General features: G+C 45.7%; 1 protein-coding gene across 7 annotated transcripts in view; it reads left to right on the top strand.

Annotated features, from left to right (window-relative positions):
• The window catches only part of ST7 (suppression of tumorigenicity 7), a 154637-nt gene that overhangs the window by 21490 nt on the left and 105787 nt on the right, over positions 1-27360 (top strand). Inside the window, exon 1 of one of the 7 annotated variants that reach the window (XM_049813830.1) lies at positions 12541-12613. The exons of 4 other annotated variants lie outside the window; for them this stretch is intronic. In XM_049813830.1, the coding sequence (XP_049669787.1) occupies positions 12552-12613 (62 nt within the window). In that variant the 5' untranslated portion in view covers positions 12541-12551. Of the gene's footprint in view, positions 1-12540; positions 12614-21252; positions 21750-27360 lie in introns of those variants that run through there. 2 more of the 7 variants (XM_049813829.1, XM_049813828.1) reach the window with 2 other exon arrangements.

Below are 27360 nucleotides of genomic sequence, written 5' to 3'. Positions count from 1 at the left end.
AGAGTGAGGCCAAGCTGGCAGATGCTTGAGAATAACCATGGGTTGTCGCAAAGCCAATTTCAAGTCATTGAAAGCAAAGTCTGAGGAATTTAATGTCTTCCTTTTCCAAATTGCTAGGCAAAGGCTGCAAAGTTTGATGAAGTAGCGAGGTGGTTAGTTGAGCTTAAGGAGAGCTTGCCAGGCAAAAAAACCTAAATCTGGTCACTGCTTCTTTAGCTGTCCTGAATCCATTTACTTCCATGGACTAAATTAGTTGTACAGTTTATTTACACCGCTTGAAAATCATCCGTCTTTTTACGTAGGTTTGTCAAGATTTATGAATTGAGGAGAGGGTTAGCATGTGGCAGACAAGAAGGTCATTGAGATGAAGTGACTGATGTAGCTGAACATGAGCAAACTGGTGGTTTGATGCTGTGGGCCATATCTTTGCCCTCCAAGAGACTCACTGTTTTCTCTCCTCTGTGTACCATGTGGCACCTTCCTCTGTGTGCCCGTTATGAGTCTGACACCTGGGAGATGGACATGAATCTCCTTCTGGTGTCTGACCGTTAAACACGATGTGTGTGTGTGTTGGGGTGTCACTTCTGATCTCTCATCCTGGGGCCAGGACACCACTCCTATGAAGAAAAGCTGAGAAGGTTGGGATTGTTCACCCTGGAGAAGAGAAGGCTCTGGGGAGACCTTATTGTGGCCTTCCAATATGTAAAGGAGCTTAAAAGAAAGGCGGGGACAGACTTTTTACCAAGGCCTGTAGTGACAGGACAAGGGGCAGTGGTTTTAAATTGAAAGAGGGTGGGTTTAGATTGGACGAAAGGAAGACATTTTTTACAATGAGGGTGGTGAGGCACTGGAATAGGTTGCCCAAGAAGTTGTGGATGTCCCATCATTGGAAGTGCTCCAGGTCAGGTTGGACGGGGCTTTGAGCACCCTGGTCTAGTGAAAGATGTCTGCCCATGGCAGGGGGTTTGGACTAGATGATCTTTAGAGGTCCCCTCCAACCCAAACCATTCCATGGTTCTATGATCCTGAAATCAGCCTCTGTGGAAAATCTTTACAACAACGTGCCAAAGTGTTTTACAGTGTTGGGAAATTACAGATAATTGTGGGTGTTAAAAGTTTGACATTGTAAAGTCATACACAGGAATGTTTCAGCCGTAATAAGATCTTGACTGTGTGTTGTGGTTTTGACTGTTTAATTTGTATGATGTAGACATTTCATGAATTTTTCCATTTTCTCTAAAGCCAAGATTAAAGACCTATTTGCTACTTCTTTTATAGACTTGGAAGAGTCCATAATCTTGGAAGAGATTTCCAAACAGTAGACATGTTTGAAAAATCCTGCAATCTCAAATCAGTACATAGGGCTCTATTTTAGGTTAAAAGATTTTTATCAGATATTTGTCTTCTTTCTGCTGTTGGTTTGTTAGCAGTTTTTCATCTTCAGCGTTAACCAGAAACAGAACCTTAAGGAATCAATGTTACTTTGTTCTTTATTTACTAGTAAGTGAGAAGCTCAGAAGCTTTTAGGCATGTTTGTAACCATGTATGAAATATCCCCATATAAAGTTATGAATTCCTTTCTGGTGTATGAAAACCATTGATAGTTGTAACTTGTGTTCTGGTTCACAGCATTTCTATCTCAGCACAGATGTGATACTACATGGACCGTCAGGGCCAGAGGAGAATTTCTGGCACAGCAAGGTACGGTCTGAACAGCATTTCTATACAACTGTGGCAGTAATTTTCTGCCAGCAAGACCCCCGACTTTAGAAAGTCTCCCTGTGCAATTAGGCAGAAACCAACCACCCTCGCGAGTCCATATGGATTTCTGCTCTGTGAACTGCATGGATGGCAAGAGAAATGACTGTGAAGAAATGAGATCCCATAGGACTAGAGGCCTTTTACTCTAATGGACAAGAGTCAGAAGAGGCAAGAAGGACTGTTGGGATTTGGGGTTTGGGTAAACCCAGAGCTTTAGGATGGGATAAGGTCCGACTGGTAGGGTGTGTTGGATTTATGTTGTTTTTCAAGGTAAGACATTTGTGACTAGCAACCTTGTTTTGCTTATCCAGTTTCTTTGGATAGATTGTTCCATGTAAGTACAAGTAGGGCAGTGGCACGTCCATACCCCTTCTCTGGGAGACATCTGCCTTAAATACCTGGGGGCTCCAGGAGGCTGCGTCTTGAGGCATGGGGCTGAGACCGCTGGACTCTGCTGGGAATATGAGGTGAGAGCCTGCTCATTAGTGATGACAGATGGGTTTTCTGAGGGAATCTAATTGTAAAAATAACTGTGGAGCTACAATTGCTTTTTTTATTTAATGTCCTGTTAATACCACTGTGGAAGGTAGATATCCTTGGGAGCTCCATCGCCATGGAGATAAATGTCCTCTCCTCCTCTGAGTACAGCATGTACTCAAACAGGATCTGGTCTGTGGATGTGTAAGGTCTCGACAAAGGCATGGATACTGTTTTCTACAAATACTTTCTGTCAGGTGCAGTGTGTTCTGTAAGAGAATCCTGTTCTTTCCACTCGGCAAACCGTGGTGTCAGCAGGGCAGCAAATGCTACAGCTTTCAGACAGGAGATACAGTCCATGATTCCGCCCATGTCTGTTAAGCCAATTTTAGAAAACTGTGTATTTATAACTGTCTTTAACCTTTTAATGGAGTTGAGACAAAATGCTTAATAGAGGTCAGAACCATTGTATGTTTTGATTACCACTTGGTTTTTTACACAACTTATTTAATTCCAGGGCGACATTATCCTGTTACATTTTTTTTCTGAATGGTCTGACCTGCCCACAGTGGTGTCAATAGCTGATTTCTCACTGGCTTTTATAGGTGGAAGTTCATGGCAAGATGAATAAAAGTATGTTTTCATGTTTGGTCATGAATTTGTGGTTTGAACCTAAGTTGCGTGTGGTTTTGAATAATTTCATATGAAAAATAGCCGCATAACTTTTATTATTTCACATACAGCCCATTCCTACTTGTTTCAGTAGAAAGAACCTAAAAATAAAAATAAAAGATCATGACAGTGAGCAAAGCCAGAGTAAAAATTCAGCTAAAGGAGAGAAGAAATGTAGCAATTTAATGGAAATTTATTTGCAGTAGTGTTTCCTATTTTTTCCCCTAGCTGCACACCATAAGATACATTTAGTCAATACAGTATCTTACTACCTACAAGATCCCTAAGTGCAGTGGAGGGATTCACCTGCTTTTACATCACATGGCGGGAGCACTTTTGTACCAAAGAAGTGTAATGCAGTAAGCAGGGAAGCAAGGAGTAATTCCTGGTTGTGACTGAACTTGCCTGTCCAGACTCGTGGAGTAGCTCCATGGCCTTGGCATTTATAAAAGCTTAATTTACAAAACCTTAAAATTTGAATGTGACACTTGGACCTGACGTCTACCCTTCCTCATCACTGACACAAAACACACTTACCTTTATTTATCAGTGCTGTGGGGAAAAAGAAGGAGGAATGAACTAGTTTTTTAGAAGTACCGGGCATTTGACCTCACTTTCTATGCAGGTATGATGTGCTTTTAAGAAGTAACTGGGAATTATGGCATAGGAGACCTTCTCTCTCCTCATCTGGGACAGGAAACATTCCTTAGGAGAACAGGCCAGTTAGGATCAATGAGAATTTGTTTGAGAAAGGCAATCTAGTTTTAGACCTATATTATCTCCTATTAAATATTGAACTTTACTTATTTGAAGGCCCAGAAGGTCTGCCATGCTCCTAACATGGACAACATAATTTAAGTGTTCGTTTCAGTAGCTGACCAATTATGTGCCACTGAAATACATGTACCCTTCAGACGGATCTCCAGCTGTTGATTAGTGCTATTGCAAAGAGTCAGTCTTTATCCAAGTTTTTATTACTGCAGTTTTTTATTATTGCTGAAATTTGAAATGAAGAGCTGTGGACACTTGCTAATAGAAGACTGTTGGTTTTTATTCTGTTGCCTTTCTGAATCATATTTCCTGTGAAGGGCCTGAAATATCATGGAAATTATGACTAAGAGCATTTGTTTTAAAATATATTATGCTGTGTTCTTAGCCATGGGTTTAAAAATAAATTGTCTACTGAGGAAAAAATGTTGGGCACGTTCCAATTTCACAATAAAAAGTGGGAGGTGGGGTCAGATGCTCTGTGCTTGGGCTGAAAAGGAAAAGTGCAGAAGGGTTGGGTAAAAGGCATTTCATGGGGAGCCAAAGGAGAAGTCCAGCTGCCCATCTTGCATAAGGGAGAAACTTAAAAGACTCTCTCAGTATTTCTGAAAGTCAGTGCAACTCTCTATATACAATCGGCAAAGGAGATAGATAAAGGTGGCAAGAACTCTATCACCAGATTAATTCTACTTTTCTTTTACCTTTTTTTTTTTTAATGTTTCTCTTTTAGTTATTTTGTGTACCGTGTTTGTGATACAGAGAATGGAGTTAGTCTGAAGGTAGAAAGCCATGATTTGGTATGTTCCATGTCAAGCATAACATAGGATGAAACTCTTCTGTGAGTGTTGCAGAAGATGCTTTAGTACTAAATGCTTTTCTAGCTTTTGGACATCATCCTTCAGCCTCTGGTTTTAATCCTAGACCTTTAGAGTTTGTATGATTTATACAGGCGTGAACACACAGACCTCTCTGGCCTCTGCAGCATTCACTTGAATATCAGTGATAAGAGACTTTGGTAACAAATGATGTGGGTATGGGTCAGTGGTACAGGTGAGCTATTGGACTGGTTAATGTCTCCAAAATGAAGACACATCCTCAGACATCTAAATCCTATTTTCAAAAGTGATGTGACTTTCTAGGAAAGCCAGTGGTACTTGAATAAAGTTCCTCATTAACTTTTGAAAAAGATACTTGGGTTTCTAGAGTTTCAGTGACACAGCTGAACCAATATTTAAATAAATACATGTAGGTAAGGCATGAAGTGTTTTTTGAGACAATAAGAACAGGACAATAAACAATCGTGAAAGGATGACTGAGAGAAAAATACATCACATGCAGAGCACACGATACAGCTGATTTTGATAGCATTGCTCCTTTCAGGGCCGTAATTTCTTTCCGTCTGCGATATGTTGGGATGGGGTTTTTTCTTAATAAAAATCCAGTGGCAGTAGATAGGATGAAACTAAGATGCATATAAAGGTCCTACGGAAATGGAGCGAGCTTCGAGTGGTGTTCTGGACTCTCTGCACACCCCAGCAAAACACCATGAAGCGATTCAAGAAAACACGAGGCACCTTTGGGAGGGAAGTGGGTCGGGCTGGGCTGGGCTGCGGGTGCTGGCGTCTGCATCTCAGGACACGGGCACCCCGCTTCCCATCTCTGCCCTGCCCGGCCCCGAGTCAGTGGAATTGTCCAGAGCAGAGTCTTGTGGGGGAGGACGCTTCGATCGAAGCCTGACTCGCAGTGATGGGAGGTGAAAAAAGGTAGGTTGAATGCATCTGGTCATTAAATAGGGTCAAGTCTCTGGTCTGTCTTGCCCCAGGCCAGTGCTCTGACCAGGGGGCTCTGAGGGGTCCTCCTTGTTCCTCCTGGGCTGCGAGCCTGTCTGGGCTTCTCTGACAAAAGTGTCATTGGAATTCGTGCACTTCCATGAAATACGTTGATACAGTTGAAAGGGCTGCCAGCAGAAAAATCCCTCCTTGCTCTCCTAGGAAGACAGTGAATAGGAGGCTACTGAGAGATACTTAATAGAATTAGTCTTATAAACCTGTCATAGCATAATTTATGCTTTCCTCTCTGTGGAGGCTACTGCTTTCCTGCTGTAAGTATTGTGAGAAAGTATAGAACGGTCCCAGACTGAGAGAAAAACAGAGTGGCTGTGAAATCCTGTTCTCATACGAATGCTGAGAAAGATTACTTGAAAAATGTGTAGGAAGAAAAATAACAGTGACTGTTACAGATAAGAAGAAAAGTCTTAATTCTTAAGAGAACATAAGCTTTGCCACATGTTAGGGAAAATTAAATAAAGAACCCTGAAAAAATATTTTGAAATGTTAGTCGGTTGTTTGTGGTTTTTTTAAAACAGTGAAGCTTGCAGTGTTGTCTCCATGGCCATCACCATGTTCCCACTGACAGATCTGTGAGATTGTACAAGTAAAGAAGGCACTTCATTTTCTTCTTAGTGTTTCTGTTTCTTTTTTCTTCTTTTTCTTCCTTCTTTTTTTCTTCTTTTTTTCTTTTTTTCTTTTGGTCATATACACCCTTAAGGTTCAGACACTTGTTTTCATCTAATACTTGGGGGTTTCTGTCCTTTTTCAGCTTACCCTTGAATTTACAGGTAAGGTCAAGCTTGGTTGTTTAGTCGTTAGCCTTTTAAGGTTTATTAAGATCTAGTCTCCATTCTTCACTTGAGTTCACGTCACTGTGCTTTGCCATATGGTCAACACGTATAAAACCTGCCGTGCTGTGGTGCAGCCAAAAGAGCGTTGCTTCTCATCACTGCAGCCGCTTCTCGGAGTTTGCTCATGGCTGAGGTTGGACATTTTTTCTTCCATCTGCTGGAATCCCGGGGACGTTACAATGCAATATTGTTCCTGGCACGGAGCAGTGAACGTGATCTTTACTGTGGGAAAATTCCTCTGACAGCAGCCGTGCTGGTTGGGAGGAGGTTTGTTGTTGATGCTCTCTTCGGTCGCAGGATGTGGCTCAGGCGGCCGTGACCGCACGGAGGGGGACAGATGACGCTCCCTGCCACGTTTCTCCCTTAACCTTCTCCCACCTCCTGCCATTCTTCTCGTGTGCTCACTCCTCAGTCTGTCCCGACTCTGTCTCTTCTCTGCAATGTGTTTTGATTGCCGGGTCTCTGGCTTTTCAGCAGAGCCTGGGCCTTGAAGCGCAGCTCTCCGTTGCAGTCTCGTAAAGATTTTAGGTAAAACGGTGTTGCAAATGCAACTACATTCCTGTAGCAGTGAAGCCCTCGGCTGACCTGGGAAATGACCCTGGTCTGTCGTGTGGATCGCTGCCACACAGCAAGCCGGCGATGTTCAGCTTGAGTTCTTCACTATTTGCTGGAAAGGGCTCTGCTGTGATGACACTAGGCAGTCTCTTGCATAGTGCTTTCGTTAGCCTGCTATTTCTCAGACAAGACTTTTGCTGTCCGTTAAGTCCTGTGAAGGTGGGCTTTGATAAGAACAAATTACAGGTAGTTTTTTTAGCTCCCTACCAAAGAAGAATCAAGGATTTGGAAAAACTGGGATAGCCAAGTCCGCTCCGGGGCAGTGGATTTGGGCTCTGAGGCACGCAAGGAGGCTCATGATGCGAGCGGGTTTTTGGGGGTAGAGTGCGTGATGGTGGTTGATGGGGAATCTCCAGACCCTGGCAGGGTGGGCACTTGTCCCCCATTCCTGGAGTGGTCACTGGTTGTTCCTTGTCTCAGTCAGAAGGCCGCTGTGTCTGGACTAGAAATGGGTGAGGAACAGGAGCACAAGGAGGAGGACTTGTGTAAGGCTTCAGGCTTCAGTCGTGTCTGCTTAAAGGGTAGGTACATGCCACGTGGGAGAGCTAATACTTACTACTGCAGAAACACATCCGAGTACTGTGTGGAGGGCACCAATGTGAAATTTGACAGCCCAGCTCCTTCTGGCAGGGTCTGAAGCTTTTAAATAGAAACTGTACTGGAGCTCTTGGGAAGCTGTTACCCAGGGCAGGGGTCTGGAGGTAGGGGTGGCACCAGGAGGCTCACTGCACTCTGCTGTCAACATTTTCTAAGCAGTTGTGCAGGTTGTAGAAAAGAGGTCTTGAGAGTTGTGGGATGGAAGTGGAAAGAGAGACGGTTTCTCTTTCAGTGTAGAAGCAATGAGGTGAGACTTTGACAGGGCAAAAGCCTTCCTAAGGTCCTGTTGGCAGCTTGAAGACAGCAAACTCTATGCAATAAATAAATAGATAAATAGATTAAAGGGCAAAAGAGAATGAGTGAAAGATGCCTGGTGAGCTCTCCCTCTGCAGTGGGAATTCAGAGAGTGTATTGGGTCCACCTTTGTGGGACTGTGCTTCATTTCCCTGAACTACCTCGTGCCTTGAGACTAGTTCTTGTCATTGGAGATGGCGCACTCTGTTCCCATTTAAGCAGCACCTTTAAATCTAGAGAACCTTACATTTCTTTTCAAACTTTATTCAGAAATCACTTCAACCATCATTGAAATGAAAAAGGATGTTTTCTATTTCCCAGAAGAACTGTACTCTTTTTAAAAGCATAGCTTTATACATGCAGTCTGTTGGTATCTAAAGTTTCTTTTATCCAAAAGCTGAGTTCTGCCTGTTTGCAGAACAGTATGTTAGATCTGCTGGTCTGGTATGTAGGGGGTGCAAAGGTGACCAAGGGCTGTGTTTTTAGTGAGCTTGATCACGACCACAACATTTGCTGCAGTAATAGCATCCCAGGGAATGGGAACCCTCTGATCCCACGGATCAGTAAAGGTGGCAGAGGTGGCCGCGGGTCAGCGGTGACTGTGCTCCCTTGAACAGCTTTCCGCGGGTGGGCAGCCGCTCTCGCCGTGTCCTCTACCCCGTGTGCTGCTCGGCCAGGTCTATTCCCAGACCTGGTTCCCCACATGCCGCTCAGGAGAGCGAGTACCGAAAGGTGGGTTTAAGGAGCACGGGCTCACATGGGTTCAGTGAGCACGTGGCTGCTGAAAGCGGGGTAGCAGTGCCGGGGCACAACTGCGTGCGACTGAAGGGGATCATAAAACAGCTCTAGTAGAGCCTCTAAAGGCATAGTTTTGTGAACTTCTGGTGCTGAGAAATATAGAAATCTGTAGCTGGGTCCTGCAGAAGCAATGAAACTATGCCACAGTATTGCCGTAGTAAGTGCGGATTTATGGATTATTTTCAAGAAACAATAAAAAGCATGGTAACTTTTAAAAAAACATAAACCATTATTTGTTTCTGAACTACTATCTAGCCCATTTACTGTGCAATACCCCAAAGTACATTACGGAAAAGTCCTTGATTCGGGAAATCAAAGGTTTGAATGATCTTCCTTTATCTGCAGAAGCTTCAGAACTGCCTGACACGATCTCTTTCATTGGGCTTGATGACATGGAAATGTTCAGTCATGTCATCACAGCGTGGTTTTTTTTTTCCTTAGACTGCAGTTGAAAGAGTTACTTCTATACTATTAGGTCTGAAAAAAAGTCCTGTTACTATTGCAATTTCTAATTTTTTTAAAGATGCTGAAAGGGGGGAAGTAAAGACATACTTTCTGTGGCTTACCACTAGTATTTATTAATGTATTAAAATCTATTTATTATACAGTCTTCAACATAGCTCAGTCTAATCATTAGCATTATTGGGGTCTTAATTTGGTAGAAGTCGTGGATTGTTTGTTAAAGTTTTCACTATAAAATGTTCCTCACAGAGATGTATGTTTCTGCTTCAGTAGCCCTGCATTAGGAGAAGGCACTACGTTGTGCTTTCAGATCCAGGCTTCCTGCTCCTTAAAACCTGCTGACTTTATTATATCTCTTTTTACCTCAAATGCAGTGATGGACAGAATACTTTTCTTGCATGAATAGTCATAGGCAAATTACAGAAGCCTGAAGAATATTCAACTGTTAAGGCTGAGTTTCAATTTGAGGTTAATTCCAAAGGCGTGTACAAAAAACTTGATATTCTGATTTTAGAAACAGGACGACAAAAATAATCAAGTTATAGGGACATCTGCTTTAAGTGCCATTATTTAAATAAGTTGTGCACATTGCTGTCCCCTTATTTTCATCCAAGGGACCTCTGGCTGAGATGGAAGGGTATTTTGATCGGGAGATTGCAAGGAATGGTGCAGTCTGGGCCAGGAGAAGCTGCAGCCTTTGAGGTGGACTAAATACACAGACTGGATTCCCAGTGGGACCCAGTGGCGGGACAAGAGGCGACAGGCACATGCTGAAACACAGGAAATTTTGTCCAAAGAAAGGAAACACTCTTTACTCTGAGCGTGGTCAGACAGGGGAGGAGGTTGCCCAGAGAGGCCGTGCAGTCTCCATCCTCGGAGACATTCAAAACCCAGGTGGATGTGACCACGAGCAACCTGCGGCTGCTGGCCCCGCTGGAGCAGGGGGCTTGGACTCCCTTGCAACCTGCGCTTCTGCGTGATGATTTAGGAGGGGCTTCAGGCAGAGGGTATGGAGCAAAGCAGAAGAGAGCGGAGAAGCAGGTCTTGAGAAGAGGAGGGACTTGGCTGTGCATTGGGAAGGGCTGGTGCTCCCCAAGGAGGGGACTAACACTGGTCCAGCAGAGCTCTGGGTTAGGAAGCGTGGGGCAGGCACGGGGCAGCTCTGGGAAGAGCAGGGCTGGGACCTGGGCTTGGCTGTGGCCGGGTAGGTGGAACAAGCGGCTTCATCTAACTCGTATTTTGGCTCAAGTAAAGATCTGTGGACGTGACTGTCTTGCTCTGTTTGAACCATCCTCAGAAGGTGATTTACCACTTCACCGTGACTTTTTGCAAGGGGGCTGTCCACACTCTCCATCCCTTGGTCCTGTAGGTTTGTATTTGATTTGTTTTTGCTTTGTGTTTACTGCTGGAGACGTAGTAGTCCTTGTCTGCTATAAACTAGTGAAGCACTCTGTTTTAAATAGGCAATATTAATAACAACATAAACCAAGAAAAAGTAAAAAGACAGATTTTAAAGAAAATAAATGCTTTAACTGCAGCTTGCTAACCAGGAAATTGCCCCTTCCGAAAGCTCCTGCCCTGGAGACATCTCCTGGCTCTGCAGCTTAGTGCACGTAAATCCACTGTGCTTTGCGGCAGAGCTGAACTGTGACTGTGGCTGTTGCAAGTAAAATATTCCAGTTCGCTTTTGGCTTCCAGAGTGAGCGTTAAGTGTGTGTCTGTCCACTGCCTGTGTCAGGGCAGGCCCTTATCAAAGGACACGTAGGGCACATTCAACAAGTGGTTTTTTTAATCTTTGATGTTATTTCAGAGCAAAAGAAAAGTTATTGGCATTTCCTTAAGCAACTGTTATCTAACTGACTGCATTTAAATTGATGTTAATTCAAGCTAGTAAATGGCAATGAAAAGTCGGTGAAGGGTTAGTTTGCTGATGAAATACAAATTCACATACGTGTTGCTTTCATTTGCATCTGTAATGCAGGGCTGAAGTTGAACCGAGTGAACTATTTTTTTCATAGAATATATTCTGTAAAAATAATTGTTCTGGTAAGAAGCAATTATTGTATACAATGAGAGCCATGTTCCAGAAGAGTCTTAACTCTCTCTGCACAGACACGAGAGAGAGATTTGGAGTAAGGAGCACGTTGAGCACACGATTAAGACATAGTGGGACTTTCTACTGAGGTCTTTTCCCTGGGACCTGACACGGCATGCCAGGGGAGACTGTGTGTTCATAGCCGGGCACTTGATATGACATACCCTTTTCTTATTAAAGTACTTAACCCTTTGGTTTTCCCTACCTGTAATGTGTTGCACCAATTCCAGTCAAACACACAGTTAGCAACAAGCGAAGTAATGAGGCCTGAAAGTCTTGTTTTTACCAGTTTACAAAGAGATGCCAGGGTTGAGATCAGGGAGGGTGTCGTACTGGACCGCGTTCATCCAGTGCACTCTTTCCAGTGTTTGGTGTGAGCTGAAGAAAGGCACAATAGTCTGTGTCTTTTGGAATTTTTTTGGAATATATTTTGGAATACATTTTCTTGAGAATTTTCGTTAAAAAAGATGAAACTATTTGCGCAAGATGTATTATTTCTCATGCTGTTTGACTGAAGTTTAAAGGACCCACGAGCCTCTGCTCTCAGGGTGCCCGTAGGGGTCCTGCGGCACGGCTGTGGTGGTGCAGAGCCAGCCTTAATCAACCGAACGCAGAAGGCGAGTCGTTTCTTGTGCTTGAGGTTGCGTTTTGGCCACCCACCAAACCATCTTCTGGGAAGGATAAGTGGTGTCAAACACTACTCGCCTGTAGTGTAAACAGGGCCGGAGGCTAAAGTGGGTAAATAACACTGACAACAAATAGCGCTAAGCAGAGCCTGTGGCCATCTGAAGGCTGATGGGTTTCATGAAGCATCACGGAGCGACGCTGGGAGGCGAGCTGCCTGCCCTGCAGGCTGAGCGGAGCCGTAGGCACTGCATGCTCTGCTACAAGCTGAAGCTCTTCAGTCTGGTTTGACAACTGATGAGGTGGCGTTAAGTAAACAAATCAGGTATGCCAGAAGGGCCACAAACCCTTCCACTTGAAGAAAGGAATGCATCTCCATACTTAAATTTGTTAGGAGGAGGAATGTCTCCGATGGCAGGGGAGACGTGCTCTTCGGTGAAGTGACGTCTGCTGATTTTATCCGCTTTGCATATCTGCAAACACTATGCTCAGCGTGACCTTTGTGCCTGGGCTGATGAAGTTGATAAACTCTATGTGCTATCTAGTGCTGGACACAAGCCCTTGAATCTTTCGTGACACCGAAGGCACAGAGGTGGCACAGTGCTTCCGAGTATTGAGGTATCACTGGTGTTACAGACATCTATGCAGCAGCAGGGGGGAAGAGGGTGCCTCTCTCAGCTGAACACTTGCTTTTTAGGTGACTCGATCATGCCGCGGTCTGGGACCCGTTCAGGGGGAACTTGCACCCGTAGCAGAGCTCACAGTTCAAGGTAGGTTTGGAGTGTAGCAATCTACTTTTCCTTCCTTGAAGTATGGGGCCCCTGACCTCAGCATAGCCTTCTCCTTTTCGTATGCTTCCCCTAAAATTCCCAGAAACATGGGAGGCACTTACTTCTACGCATATGTAGACGTCTGCATCTGAGCTGCTGAAGCCTGACTCTTGTGTGTACTCTCTCTGTAGTCAGCAGAGAGAAATAGGCGCTGCTGGAGTTGGCGACTGCTGAACCGACAACAAAACTATTCAGAACATCAGTGCTGTCTAATCGTGCTGACCGGGACTTTTCCTGGGATGAGTGTTGTGGAGATTGGGAGCTGCAACCTCCATGTCTCCATCCTCTCCTCGTGCTGCTGGAATACAGCAGCTGTGTGGGTACCACCACCCGCCTGTCCAGGGGAGAGACCGGGAGGGGGGACACAAGCTCCCTGGCCCTGGGCAGTGTGGTCTGCTCAGAGGGAGGCCCACAACTAGTACCAAGTTTCTGAGAAACCTGAATAGTGCTAATGTCTGATCATTTAATTGCCGCTAAGTTGCCAGTGCCACTTACTATCGTGCCCATCTGGAGCCATGGTTCTACCGTGGTGGTCGCACATTGACCGTCACCGGGCAGAAGGCGTAAGCCACAGTTATTGAGGCTTCTGTGTGTTTTGGCAGCACGGTGGTTTGCTGAGGGGAACACTGTGGACCAGTAGGTGCCGTGAGCTCCTAGTAAAGCTCTGCTGTATGTCCTAAGATGAATTCCCACATGGAGTTGGACTTGGGAGTCTCTGCAGTTTTCCTTTGTGCCTGGTGCCCGGTGGGAAGGATGTTGGTGCAGTTGACACCGCCATGAGGAGGGCAGATGCCGTCACCCTTCGCAATCTTATTTTCCTCTAACTGTATATGTAAGCATTCTATTACTGTGACTAAATGCCTATTTATTTTCTCTAGTGCTTTGTTTAGGAGAGCATTTCCAAGGTGTCCGTCAAGTTTAAGAGCCTACTTCTCCTAAAAGCTAGTGATACTATGCTTAAGTGCTTTGGCGGGGGCTTCCTCTTCGCCGTACGTTTGTTCCTCAGGCTGGCCCTTATCCACGTAGGGGTTTTGTTTTTTTTATTTGGAGAACTTTGCATTTCCAGGAGGGGTTTTACTCTTCTGGTGTTGAGTGTTCAGCAGATAAGGCTGCTGTGTCCCAGCTTGCTGCCTGGAGCCTGCAGTCTGAGCCCCACTGATGGACGGCTGTGCCTGCAGCAGCGTGTCCCAAAGGGATTCCCAGCACGGATCAAGCTGCAGGTTCAGGAGGGCCTCTTGCTTGGGTTGCTTTATCGACGCTTAGAAGCTCTTCTTTCTCAAGAAAAACTCTGATAATCAATTTATCCAAACGTTTACTAATTTTTTTATTCTGAGAGGAATTTTACATCTCCGGTCTGCAGGGCTGGCACGCATGGAAGCTGAGTGGAACCCCTGGAAAGAGGGGCTGGGACACCACCAAAATGCTGCATCTTGGGAAAACCGAAATCCTTAAATGACTACAGCTTCCAGTGGAACTGTTAAAACAGTTACCGGTGGACTTTGTTTCCTCACTGACTCTGCAGTTGTGTTATATTTACGGCTGCAATGTCAGCTCATCTGCTGTTACACACATGAGTGTCCACATAGGAAAATACAAATAAAACTCGTGGTTGAATTTTTTCCCATGGTTATGTTATGGATTCTTTTAAGTCTGCTGGGGAGTGTGCTCAACACAGCACTCACTTCTCCAGCAGGGACCTGCCTAAGTTATCTCTTCCTTATCTAATTCCTTGCTGCCACATGGCACGTGGGATAACTTTATTTCTCCGGTCCCTTCACTAAGTTGGGATGAAATGGCTGACAGGTTCCAGAGTTACTAAACAGGGACAGACAGAGCGTGTTCATGTGAACAGCTAAATTCCTCGGATACCTTCTTACGTTGTTTTGTGGATATTCCCTTGTAGGCTTAGAATTCCTTCTTAATTTTTCCCGTATGTACGATGAAATCATTGCTATTTATAATGTCAGATTTAACGTTCTTACTGTGTTTACTCAGACTGAGAAGTAATTTAAATTTGATCTTCCTCTCTCAACAATCATACTTACTTCTAACCGTGATGTTTTGGCATTAGATCAGCCATTATTAATGCGGCTCGTAATGCAATGTTGGCAATGTTTACTACTCTTCTGAATCTCTCTGATTTATTTTTTATGCATCTAAATTGGATATTTGTGTTTTTTTCTGGGGCACACATGTTCCCTCTGATGCCAGTTTGCATGCAGTTTATTATGAGTCGGCCTTAATCCTAATCTGTGGTCCCTCAGAGTTGCGTAAAAAATGATGATAGTTTGTTTATAATCTGTTTTTTAATTTGGTTTTTTTATCCACCTCTGTCCACTCTGACATTTGAGGCTTTCACGTATACCTTTTGTGCAGTTCTGGGGCATAGATCCTTGGAAATGACCCTGATATTAGGATACAAAAAAACCAAAACAAAACATTTCAGGTATTTCCCTTCATGTAGAAAATACATGCTTTTTTTTTCTTCTTCTAATATTTTAGTCTTTTAAAAACGCATTTAAATGGGTGGTTACTTAAATTTATTTAATTTAACCACAGTGCTGATTGGTTGCTTCCTTTAAGTTCTCCTTGGATCATATGAAAAGGTAGTGTGTTCTGCTGGTATGTTTTTCAGATACAGCAGTGGCCCCATTTCATCACACAACTGCATGCATTTGGGACAAAAACTGTTCTCAGACTTTAAAAACGCTATTACACATGCTTTGTTGAGCTATGGGGATTGATGTTATTGCAAATGTAACACATTTAATTTGGATTTGATATGTCATTTGCACACAGTGAGTAGATTGTCACACTGTATTGGTAACTGTCCTAGATATTGGTAGATAAACAGTTTTATGTTTAAAATTAAACCAACTGAACTGAAAACCAAACTGACAAAACCAAAATAAAAAAGAGGGGAATCATCATCTTTTGACAGTACTATACAGAAGGTGAGCTATACTCTGCCACTTATAAAACAATATTGCATTATTTTCCAGTCTCACACTGAATATTGGAGGGGAAGTGGTGTTGAAAATGGAGGATTTATTCTGTATCCTCTGTTGTAGGGAATGGGAATACCTTTCCACTCTGTTGCTTCCAGGTATTCACGTAGAGTCCAGGGGCTTCTACCAGGGGAGAAATAGATGCCGTATTGCTTAGTATCTCAAGGCTCTGTCGCGTACGGAAATTCTTGGTTCCTATGAGGAGACAGGAGCCCAAGATCTGGAGTTTCTTGAAGATCAGGAGGCTAACGAGGAGCAAACACCCACCCCTCTGAAGAGAGCTAGACACCTGCCTAGCATCCACAAAATCTCAGCCGTATCCTAGAATTAAGTGCTTAAGCTGGGCTAATCCTTTCTTATTTTCTTGTACGCAATATTCTTTACATACAGCTTTCTGTGTGTAATACTCTACCATTTCATAACTGCTGGAGCTTCATGTCCACTAGATGTGCCTCAGATGGGTGGCCTGGGAGAGGCAGAATGCACAGAACTTCCTCTGTTAATTGCTGAGCATCTCCTCGGAGCTGCCTCTCGCTGCCCGTAGTGAATGGCTTGCAGTAATCATCTACAGAGCAGTGCTGAAGCTAAGATCTTTGTTAAAATTGAAGTTGAAAGGCATTGCAATAACATAATAATTGGCTATTATGGCTCATTGTATCTCTTTTTTTTAAAAAAGCAGTCTGTCTTTTGAAGTTCATCTCTCAGATAAGGACCAACATAGACAGAAAAAGATTTTTCGGTGGCAAAATCAAGAACTTGTTCTTCAGTCTGTCTTGTTATTTGTGTGTGCACGCATGTGTATGTTTACTCAAAAAATTTCGTTGTTCTAGGCATTAATTGACTAAAAATGCTGCAGAGAAAGAATTTTTACATGAAATGGGGGTGCATAAATGCAATATGGACTACACAGAAATATTTAAAAAATCAGCACAAGATCAAATAATAATAAAAGGAAAAAAAAACATTCCTGCAGTCCATAAATCAGTCTGGTATAAAATCCTTTTTCCATGTTGAACAGGACGAAGACCTTGACTCTTTTTCTGCCAGCAGTCTTCTTCCTTTCTGTGCCAGTGCAACTGAGGGAACAGCGAGTCGCAAAGAGGGAATGCGGGTGGAAAACCTCGAACAAAAGGTGATAAGAGCAGGCTATGAGGAGAACACTGAGGACTTCCAGACAGCTCAGATGTTCAGGGATATTTTCCACCGTCTGGCTAGCTGGTCCCCTTGCCCCTGTGTCTGGGCTGCCTGGCGTGGTCCTGGCTCTGCCGCCTGCCTCGCTCCCTGGGCTGCTCTTCTCCAGAAGTGCTTCAGACGTGTCCTTCCAGTGGAACGTGCCTTTATTGGCTCTCCTTGGCTCTGAATGCTCTGTAATCCAAGGCAGCGGACCCCACGGGACCCCTGCCCCGCTGCCTGCTTTCCTGCCGGGAAGCGCTTGTCAGGGCTGTCCTCCCTGCCGGCCACCACTCCAAAGGTGCCATCTCTGAGACACTGGCTTCGGGGTGGTGAGGGAGGGGTGGGAAAAACGCCCCGCAGATGGGTGATCGTTCACACCTCTGTGTCGGGGACTTGAGGTCCTTGGGTTCGGTTTGGTTGCTTGGGAGGTTTGGCTGTGAGATGAGAAGCTGAAGTTGTACCGCCACGGTACATTCTCCCTGGTATAGTCATGATGTCAACTTTTTTCACCAGAGATGTCTAAAGTTAATTAAGGGTCTGCAAAGCTGAGCAGAACAAGGCCAGAGAAAGTGTAAAGCCAAGGAGCTGTAGCTCAGTGACAGATGATGCTATTTGGCTTCATTTTTCTCTAGAGCCTGAAAAAACACCTTGCAGTATTTTGGTGTTTTGTCAATCAAGAATTGGTGTGGCAGCTGTTGCCAGAGCCGACAAAACCTCTAGAAGCTGGTGATCATCATGGTGTGGATGACTGGGGGTCTCGCTGGGTTTTTAGAAGGGAGCTAACTAATGTTCCTAGAGGCAAAATAAATTCCTTTTGGGGGTTGCTGAATAGTGTGGACTAACAGCGCAGTTGCTCAGAGATTTCCAATAGCACCTTAAATGCATTAAATTTTTTAATGTCTTGAAAAACTTTCCATTTCGGACATTAAAAACCCTGTATAACAGGGGACTTGGAAAGTACAGTCAAGTTTAACTAATGTAATAAAAATCCTTACCCATCTTTGAGGATGACTGAGATTATCCTCTAGTTTCCCTCTGGACACCCGAAGGTGTGGGACCCCTTCCCTTGTCCTGGGGGGAGGCAGATGAGACCTCCCCTGTTGAGGTGAGCTGCTCAAGGTGGTAGGACAGGAGAACCTCACAGGTGGGATGGATTTGTTTCCCATTCCCAGAGTTTCTCCTGTGGAAAAGGAGGTTAACCTCAAAATGAAATGTTTCTCTAGTGACAAGAGAATATAAAGATTTCTGGTTAAGTGAATCAGCATAAGGCATGTGTACAAATCTACCTCTGTTGGTAGCTCAAATTTCCTGCTTGCACTGTTTTGCTTGAGAGAAATTACTCTAAAGCAGAATTTTACATCTATATAAAAATTTAATATTTCATTACCCAGCTTCTTTATTAAAACTCAAACTATGCTTTAGGGTTTAGACACTCATGTCCTTACAAAACAAAGTAAAATATGTATATTCTTTTTCTGCAGTGATAAAGTGAGGAATAAAAAATATTTGCTCCAAGAGTGGCAATGGTTGGGGAGCACATCCCTTTCTCTGGAAAATACGAATGTATAGGAGAGAGCTTTGAATAGCATATATATTTGCTGCTTTAAGTATTTGATGGCAATTTGTGGAGAAATGTATGGAAGCTACACTGTAAATGAATCTAACATTTGAACAATGTCTTGTGCACATTGTAAGCAAATCACAGCAATGCTAACACTTGCAGGAGATTTCATTTGTTGTTCTCTGTACACTAATTCACATTATAAGAGAGATATATGTATAAGAGAGAGAAACTTTCTCATAGGAAGAGATTCAATTTGTTGACCCTTCTTTGCAGAATAAACCAACAGCAAAACTCAGGGTAGGAGACAGAAATTTGTAATTCTGGTAGCCAGCTAGCAAACTAAAAGGTTATGGTCTTACAAGAGCAGTCGATCAGAAGCAGGTTTTAACACTTTCTCTGAGTCATTTTACAAAGTGTTTTTTGTAGACTTGAAAGAATTTCAGAGAAAGTCTTTCAGTGGCCTGTCAAGAGTCACCTTCCCCACAAGGCAAAGCACTGACCTGGCAAGCCTAACGCTAACAAAATAGATTATTATGAAATCCTTCCACAGATACTGCATGGGTTGTTTAGGCTTTTCGACTGCCTATGTGCGTCAGCGTAGGGAGAACTTGGCAGCGGGCCTGGGCTCCGTGAGACCTTCAAGGATGTCATTGGAAAGCCCTGAGGTTTTGCATCTTCCTTCGAAACAATGCTGTGGGAAGTTCAGATCTGCTCATCAGAGCAAAACTTACTCTTCAGCCATTGCACAAGTGCACTAGGGTTTTAGTTCCAGAGATTTCTGTTTAAAGATGCTGGGAGACCTACTGGTACAGAATAGACATGTTTCTTTTGTGAACTTGCTTCGGTTGCTGGAAAGCCATGCCACAATACCTGCTTTGCTCCATGCACCGCAGCTTCTTGTCAAGCTGTTTTGACTGAAGGAGGTGTTACCGGCTCCAAATAGTCAAAATAACTAGTTCAGTTCTGGGAGCAGCAAAGCTACGGTCCTTGTCAGAGGATTTGTGCCATTGTCATTATAGCATTATGGTCAAAACCGATTTGGACATGTCTTCCTGGTGCTGAGCATGCATGCACGTGACTGCAAATATTCATTACGATTGAACAGCCAGGCCGTTAATTCAGGTGCTTAAGTACAGATTTGAGGACATCTGGTTAGTCATTGCCTAAGGGTTGATTCGAGTCACCGTGCAGCAGTGTCCTGCCTGCTGATGGACAGAATAAAATTTGCCTGTTGGAGAGTGTGTTGTGAGATGTTTCACCCCAGGGTATGGCCTCTCCCGGGGCTTAGTTCCAGAGACGAAATGCAGATAAGTGCTTCCAAAAGGCTGGTGGTCCTAAGTATTCTCATGGTGTGTGCAGAATACAAAGAGACCGTTCAACGTGCGGGATGGAAGGCAGGGAAAGAGCTCAAGAGTGTTTTGCTCCAGCAGAGGTGACCAGGAGAGGAGCTCGGTGTGCCTCGCAGGTGCCCCCCACCAGGACGGGAAGGACAAGGAGATCGGGCTCTCTACAGCCTCTAGATCTCTCTCCTGCCTCATGGCACTCCTGGGCCAGGGTTGTTGAGGGTCCGTACAGATGTTGGTGGGCATGCACATGGTGTGAGCTTGGGGCCGTGATCCCTATCCCCAGGAGCAAAGGGGTTGGTGTGGCAATGGACCACCGTGGCTCTGACCCACGTGTTGCTTTCCAGCCTGCTCTTGGGGGCAGCGGTGGCCCCAGCCAGCGCCTGCTCGGTTCCCTAATGACTTAAGCACATTGAGATCCTCGGGTGGCGGGTCCTGCCAGCCAGTGCTACTCATTTTTCCAGGCTGCTGCTCATGGTGGCATTGCGTATTCTGCAAACAGCACAAACCTCCTGAACACACGGAGCAGCAGAAGTGTTTGGGAACGGTTAACCCACAAAAGCTCAGAAATGGGGGTCGGTGTTGTTCTTTAAGTACTTCACTTAATGGACTTGCGTCTGTCTCCTTTCTCCTCATCCACCAGCAGCACTTTTCAGTCTTTGCCATCTTGGGAACTGCCTATACTCGTTCAGCGAGACTTGTCAGAAATGCTCTCGGTTTTGCCCCCGCTGGACAGCCATTCCTATGGATGGCCCCCAATGTTTGGGAGCTTCTGACCATCGGCTTACTGCTTGGCTGCTCTTACAGCAGCACAAGACAGGCAAATTCCTTGTGTCTGTGGGAGGATCGGACGGAGCCCGCTTAGGGCTTTGTTTCTACATTTGAACATTTTTAAATTACTCGGCATCAGAAAAAATAATCTCAAAGCACTCAAAAATGCACTCGCGGAGGCTCGGAAACGCTAGATCTAGATGGTTTAGAAGAATAAAGAAGAAATAAGGAAAATATTTCCTTGGTTGCTAGGGTGCCTTTTTATCCCTGAGATCAGTGTGGTTTGGGGTTTTTCTTTCTATTTAGATGTGTGACTTATTTATTATGGTTAGAGCATTGTTACAGTGTATTCTGACAATAGGTTTAAGTAAACGAGGGAGTTGACTAGCACTTTGATGTGAAAATTAGGTCTGAAGTGTAGATTGGCCCAGGATTTTAATTTTTCTTCGAAGGAAACATAATGACGAGAGTTACTGATAGAAATTCATGGTTATCCTTTATTGAAAATGCCCTAAGTGGCATTTACTAGGACGCTTGTCCTCGAAATTTATTCTGTTTGCACAGGAACACTTTGCATCTCGTGCAGCTGAGAAAAGGAGTGTGAATTCAAAGCAGATATTTCCCTGCTAGCGTTACAGCCCCGGGTCGGGGGGGCTTTAGCATCACGGAGGGAAATCTATGTCTGGTTCTTTGTCTTCTGCTTTTTGTGACAAAGGAATTCCCATTTGAATTGCTCTGCTCCGTTCAAGCCCCCTCCGAGCCTCTGGGTTAGCAGCAGTCAGTCTTTGCAGTGTCCTGACGTCATCCAGTGTATGCATAAGCTCTGCTATTGTCTTACGGAGAGCAGGGGCTGGGGATTGCAGTATCTGGTGGCTGCTACCTATTTATGCCTGCCGGTATCACGAAAAGGACGCTGGCCGGCCCTTATCTCTTGGATTTAAGACAGACGCTCCTGCTTTTTGCTTCCTGACGAAGGACCTTTGCTGCGGTTGGGAGGAAAAGCTGTCTGCGGTGTGGAGCAAAGGAGGGGAGAGGAGGAGAGAGAAGAATCTGGCCGCTTGGATAGCCTGGACTGCATTGTCTGGCTTCATGACCCCTGCTGCGTAGCAGTCTCATCCCTACTCTCATACACTCCCTCTGCCTTCCACTCTTTTTTCTTCTTTCCTTTTTAAAATAGCGGCATCTGGGGCCAGCCATGTTTGGCACTGAATCTTCATGTAAGTAAATGCATCCCGCTTCCACCCTTTTTCTGTTGAGGATGGGGCTTGTTTTCGCCTCGCCGTACCCACCGCACTTGCATTCCCTTTGCTGTAGGTCGTTGGCTAAAAGCTGCGGTCCTCGCCTGTTTACGGAGGGATGAAAGATGCCGGAGGGGAAGCATCTACCTCCTAACCGCGGGTGCATCCTCGATGCCGGCAGCAAGGCAGCCTAGGGCTGTCAGCGCTGCTGAATTCGGGCCACGGAAAGATGGGGAGAAAAAGGCAGTTTCGCTTGAACGTGTTAATTGATAAGATCGCTTCTGTCAATGGTCGGGAGTTGCAAACGCTCTAATGAATGCGCTACTGGGATGATATGTTTGGGGACTGGGAATGCTGCAGCATTAGAGGGTCGAGAGCTGGGGGAGAGTGATTTAATCAGCAGGAAAAGACTGTCTGTCTCATTTGCTTCATTTTTGTTCCTGGCAAAAAGGAGGCTTGCGTGGGATCCCTCCTGTAACTGGAGAATCCAAAATTAAATTAGGTGGAATTCTAAATATGAGGTGAAAAATGCAAAATAATAGGATCATTTATTTGTTTCTTCCTAGTCTTTGTGCTGGAAAATCTTAACTGAGGCAGTCTGCTGTATAATAGCAGTGCAGACGCATGGCGTTGAATGCAAGCCAGTTTTGCTTCAACGGGAACAGTAATTACCTGCCTGGCAAATCTGGCCGCAGAGGAAGGCTGGGGCTTTATGTATAAATAATGTTGCCGGTGACAGTGCGGCTGTGTGGAGACCAGTCTGATCCAGTGATTACCGGGTGACTGAAAAACAGAAAACAGTCGGTTTACACTGTATTTTGTGCACAAATAGTGCTGCGTGCTGAAAACGTGTCTCATTTGAATATGAAGCGGTGGCTCTTCTAGAGCGTTATAATGTGCAGCATGGTGTAATGTCTCTGTGCCGTCAGGCTGGGACCCGTTCAGCGGCTCGGCTCTTCCTGGGAAGTGGGAAGAGCGTCGGGATACCTCGTAATCACGTCCTCCTGGCTGTCAAACCCTCATGCTCCCAAAGGGTTAATGGGTCCTGCTGCCTGGCTCTGGCAGCTCCCCCCCTCCTCTGCCACTGACACCTGGCCAAGGTCAGGCAGCACAAAAACAACATTTGCCTTTAGATTTCTTTTGTTTGGGGACCCATTTTTCATGCACGGTTGTAAACACGTTTGCAGCTCTGGGTCAGCGGAGCGTGAGCAGAGATGCCAAATGTTGTAGCTGCATCTGTTTACAGGCTGCCGGCTCTGTCGGCCCCAGCCCGTGTGTCTGCGGGGTCTGCCTCTGCGAAAACGCACGTTAACGCGCTTTCGGGTAACGTCGGTGGCGTACCTGCCCTCTTGCAGAAAGCACGCACTGCATACGCGGGAAGTCAAATTATTCAGCCTCCTTCATTTTCGTGGGCCTCCCTTGTTTTATGAGGTGCACTGATAAATGGCTTGCTTGTCACATGGGGCTTTTTGGCTAAAGTCACCGGCTTGTACCACCAGCAGCTGTGGCTGCTTTTGTTTCCGTGGTCCCCCCAATTTAGAAAAGGGCGACGGGAGCTTCCCTAGCAGCCACTACCTGTTTCCCAGCAGGGTCTAGCGGCATTATTCGCCTTTAAAAAAGGGGCTAAACGCAACATGGCTAGTTGCCATCCATCCACGCAGAGACTGTGGCCAGTCCCTGCCTGCACTCCCTGGCCAGACGAGGATGAAGGCAGCGTGATGGCCTCGCCTTTGTTCAGATTCCCTCCCCGCAGCCTCTGCTCAGGCCTGGACCTCGTACCCCGAGGGGCCGCTTGGGACCCTGGAATTCCTCTCGGGGTTGGACTGACCCACGGGAGGAGAGCGGGGTCACCGGCGATGCCCCCCGCACGCCTGCCCGCACAGGGCAGCCCTTGCGTAACCAGCCCTGCCCGCACCGCTGCTGGAGGAATGGCGGGTTTGCTTTCAAAGAAAGAAAATTGGATCGAAATTCATTTAATCAAAACGCAGCCACAGCTAGGGGGTTTGGGGCTTTCCCCTCCTCCTGTCTTCTTCCTATTTTCAAGCTGTCAAATGCCAACGGTGCGACTAATTGTTAATATTTCTGTCCGGCTAAAACGTAAAATAAATAACATTAAAAAATTAGTAAGATTCAGCATCATCTAGTCGCTGAAAACATGACAGGAGCCATTTCTGCTGCTGTCCAAAAAGCATGCAATGAGCAGATTACGGGTTTTTTTTAATCCTGCTGTTTACACTTAGTATTTAGGCTTGCATTTCTCTTTTCTCTGATTAAAAACCCAAGAAAAATGGTCAGAAGCAAATCCTGGTTTAGAACCTTTATTCTGTCACTCAGTTTCAAAATATTTTAAATGTCAAATCAACTCTCATTCAGCGATCTCGGTTTTTCGTTTTGCTTTTAACAGCAGTCAGAAGGGCAATAAAAGATAGTCTGAGGGCCATTGTAGAAACACAGGCATCTGCTTATCGCCTCCTGGATGCAGGGAAGGACAAACAGCAGGCGACGCCGGCCTGCGGAGGGGGATGAGGCAGCAGGCGATGCACAAACAGCTGCTAACGCTCCGGTGCGTGATGAGCGAGGAAAGAGTATGTAAAGCAAAAACCCCGTGAAGTGTCCGTGGGAAGGGTTGCGCTGTGGCCGGGTAGTTGCCGTATGGTCATGCTCAGTATTTTCCATCGGTCACGTGTCTGTCCTCTTTATAACCCCCACGGGAAACGGCTGCGCCGGAGACCCTTCGTCTTCGGTGCTTTTGTGCTGATCCACTTGCAGTCGCGCTGTCGGGGGGCTGTATGCATGGGGGGGGCAGCTCTCCGTCCCATGCCACCTCTCCGGCTGACCTGACAGATTTGTCTGCTCGCTGTAAATCGTTTCACGTTGTGTAAGGGCTAAAGAAAATTTGGTTTGATAAAGCATTGAGGGAGGTCAGGGCGACGCGGCACCACCAAATCTGCGTGGTGGGAAGAAATGGGGCAGGGTGCGATTCAGAGCCTGTGAAACGAGCAAAGTGGCACTGGGAGAGCCATGTCATGTGTGTCTGAGAATGTGCACCATGCGTGCTTCAGATGCCCCAGACGGAGTAACTCAGTAGGAAGCTGCGAGGAAGGAATCGCACACACACGCGTACGCCGCTCACCCCAGCGCTGTTGAAAGGACCTAGATGCGTGCTGTGAAAGTCCGAGGGGATGTTCTCAGTACCGCTGCATTTGTTCATCCCAGGGTATTTTTAACCTAGCGGCAACGCTAAACTGTGAGGGTGATATGGGAGGTCGTCTGGGCGCTGCTCTTCCAGCCCAGGCCACTCGGGGAGATGCTCATGGTGGTCCCTGTCTGGTAGATCAGCAGCTGCGCTCTGGAAAGCGGAGAGACTCTGGACCAAAGGAGAGCTGACCAAAGGGCAGGAGAAATGCAAAACCAAAGGGCAAGCGGAGCTTTCCTCCGTCACGAGGCTAATGCTGGAAGGCTGCTCTCCACGGGGAGGCTGGGGAGTGCTGCGGAGAAGGGGAGAGCTTGCCCACTTACATGTGCCAGGGAAAGCTGCTGTGCTTGTCCCAGGCTCGCCGTACTGTCTCCTGCTCTGTCTGTTCAGAAAGTGCTTTTGTTCCTGGGCGTTTTTTTGGTCAAACACTCTTCCAGCCACAATGTGATAAATGGGAAAGGTTGCACCAAGATAATTGATTTTATGGCATCAGAAAAGTAGTCTCATAAAGCCCTGCAAAACAGCAGCAGCCAGCAGTGGAGAAATGAGAGATCTTAGCATCAGATATGAAGAGCAAGGACAATCCCGTTGGCGTGGGTGCTGCTGTCCTGGGCCGGTGTGCCTGCCTCCTCCTTTCCCCAGCACCGGTACTCACCCCCACCTGTGGGAGAGCCAGCCAAAACCTGACCCCGTCTGCAGGCAGGCAGTGTGGAGCAGGTCGGCTCCCCAGGCTGGTTCATGGGGTGATTAAATGAGCAGAGGCACAAGGGAGGGTGGGACACCGCTGTTGAAACTCTGGTGGGACGGCAGCCTTGGCAAGAGTGGGCTCCACTGAACCAGCAGATGACCAAAATGCTCCTTTTGTGGGCACAAATAGCCCGCTGCCGTCCCGGGTTGCCAAGACCAGTAATAACAGTAAGTACAGGTACCTGGCATCAGATAACAGCCACGGGTTCATAATGACGTTAAGCAGGTTTCTCGGGCAACTGTACGTCAAAGAGAGGTTACAGGAACGTACCAGAAGCTGTAACTTTAAACCAATATATCTGGCTGCTGAGGTTCCCGCTGTTCCCCATAGAGTCAGGATTGTTGAACAAATTGCGGAACCAGGTCAAAGAGAGGCTTGGCTACACCAGCGTCAAATGCCAGAGTAAACCTGGATGATGAAAGGGATTGAGGTTGCAGGAGCTGTAATAACCTTGAGAAATTCAGCAGTGAAACCTCCAAGATATTTGGAGGGAAAATGTAGTCTCGCCTCCTACTTCACAGTAGATTTTGAGGATTTACTGAGTGCTATTATTGTTATTTTTTAAATAAATGCATTTTTTAAAAATACAAACATGAGATAAGAGAGGGTTCTGCAGGTTCGGTAAACTCCTTTGGCTGTATTACTTTGTTGGATGCCTGGGGTGATGTCTCCAAGGGCTTGACTGTATGTGCGCTCAGGAGGACAGGGGCTTGAAGCTCAGCCCTCCTTCTCAGACAGCACCAACGGCAGCTGGAATTCGCTATGTTGAGCTGTTTGCAAGCAGGCAGCCGTTGGGAAAGTTGTAAGTGCACCTTGCCCTTTCTTCCTCCACAAAGAAAAAGTGAATGGAGAGATGACTCACGCATTCGACAGTGTTAGATGATCTGGCTCTTGCAGCCCTGGATTACCTTTCCCGTCTCATTGGTTTAGCGGTCGCAAGGATCTGATGTGAAGTTACTGGATACAGTGCTAGTCTGCCGTGTAGCTGTGTCCACACAGGAGCTTCTTGAATGGGGAAGAAATCTCAAGGTGCGTGCGGTGAATAGGGTAACCTTTTTTTTTCAGATTGTTGAATTGGTTGGTCCTTGCCATAGCAAAAAGCATAAGCTATAATTAGTGGAGGGGTCTGTGATTGGTCAAAGGTGACAGACAATCTTTCAGATTTAAGACAAAAAATCATAGAATAAGTTAGGTTGAAGGGACCAGCTCCTCCCGCAAAGCAGGACTAATCTCTAAGTTTGAGCAAAATGGTATGAGATCAAAACAAGCTTCAACTTTGACCAGTTTAATTTACAGGATGAGGAATAGGGATAAATTTTTATGGCCAAGGACAACTGAAAGATTATTAGAGTCCCTTTGGGCTCTGTGACCCAGATAGGAAGTGCAGTACATGCAGTGAGGACTGTGTCATGTTATTTGAGCTGGGGTAGGAGCAGTAGAGTTTTCATGTAATTTGGGGGTAATGAATGGGTATGCCAAGCAAAAAAACTTACTCACAGAACAATCTAAGTCATCTCTTTTCATCTTGGCTAGAATACCCTGCTTGATCCCTTAAGCAACCCGAAAAAGTCTGTAAAGTGCTACAAAAAGAGCATGTGGGATTCAGGGAGACAGAGTATTCCAGGTTTCAAGATTAATGGGTATCT

The sequence above is a fragment of the Accipiter gentilis genome, chromosome 11 (assembly GCF_929443795.1).
Source record: "Accipiter gentilis chromosome 11, bAccGen1.1, whole genome shotgun sequence".
Lineage (NCBI taxonomy): Eukaryota > Metazoa > Chordata > Aves > Accipitriformes > Accipitridae > Astur > Astur gentilis.
This window is presented reverse-complemented; position numbering and strand designations above follow the sequence as displayed.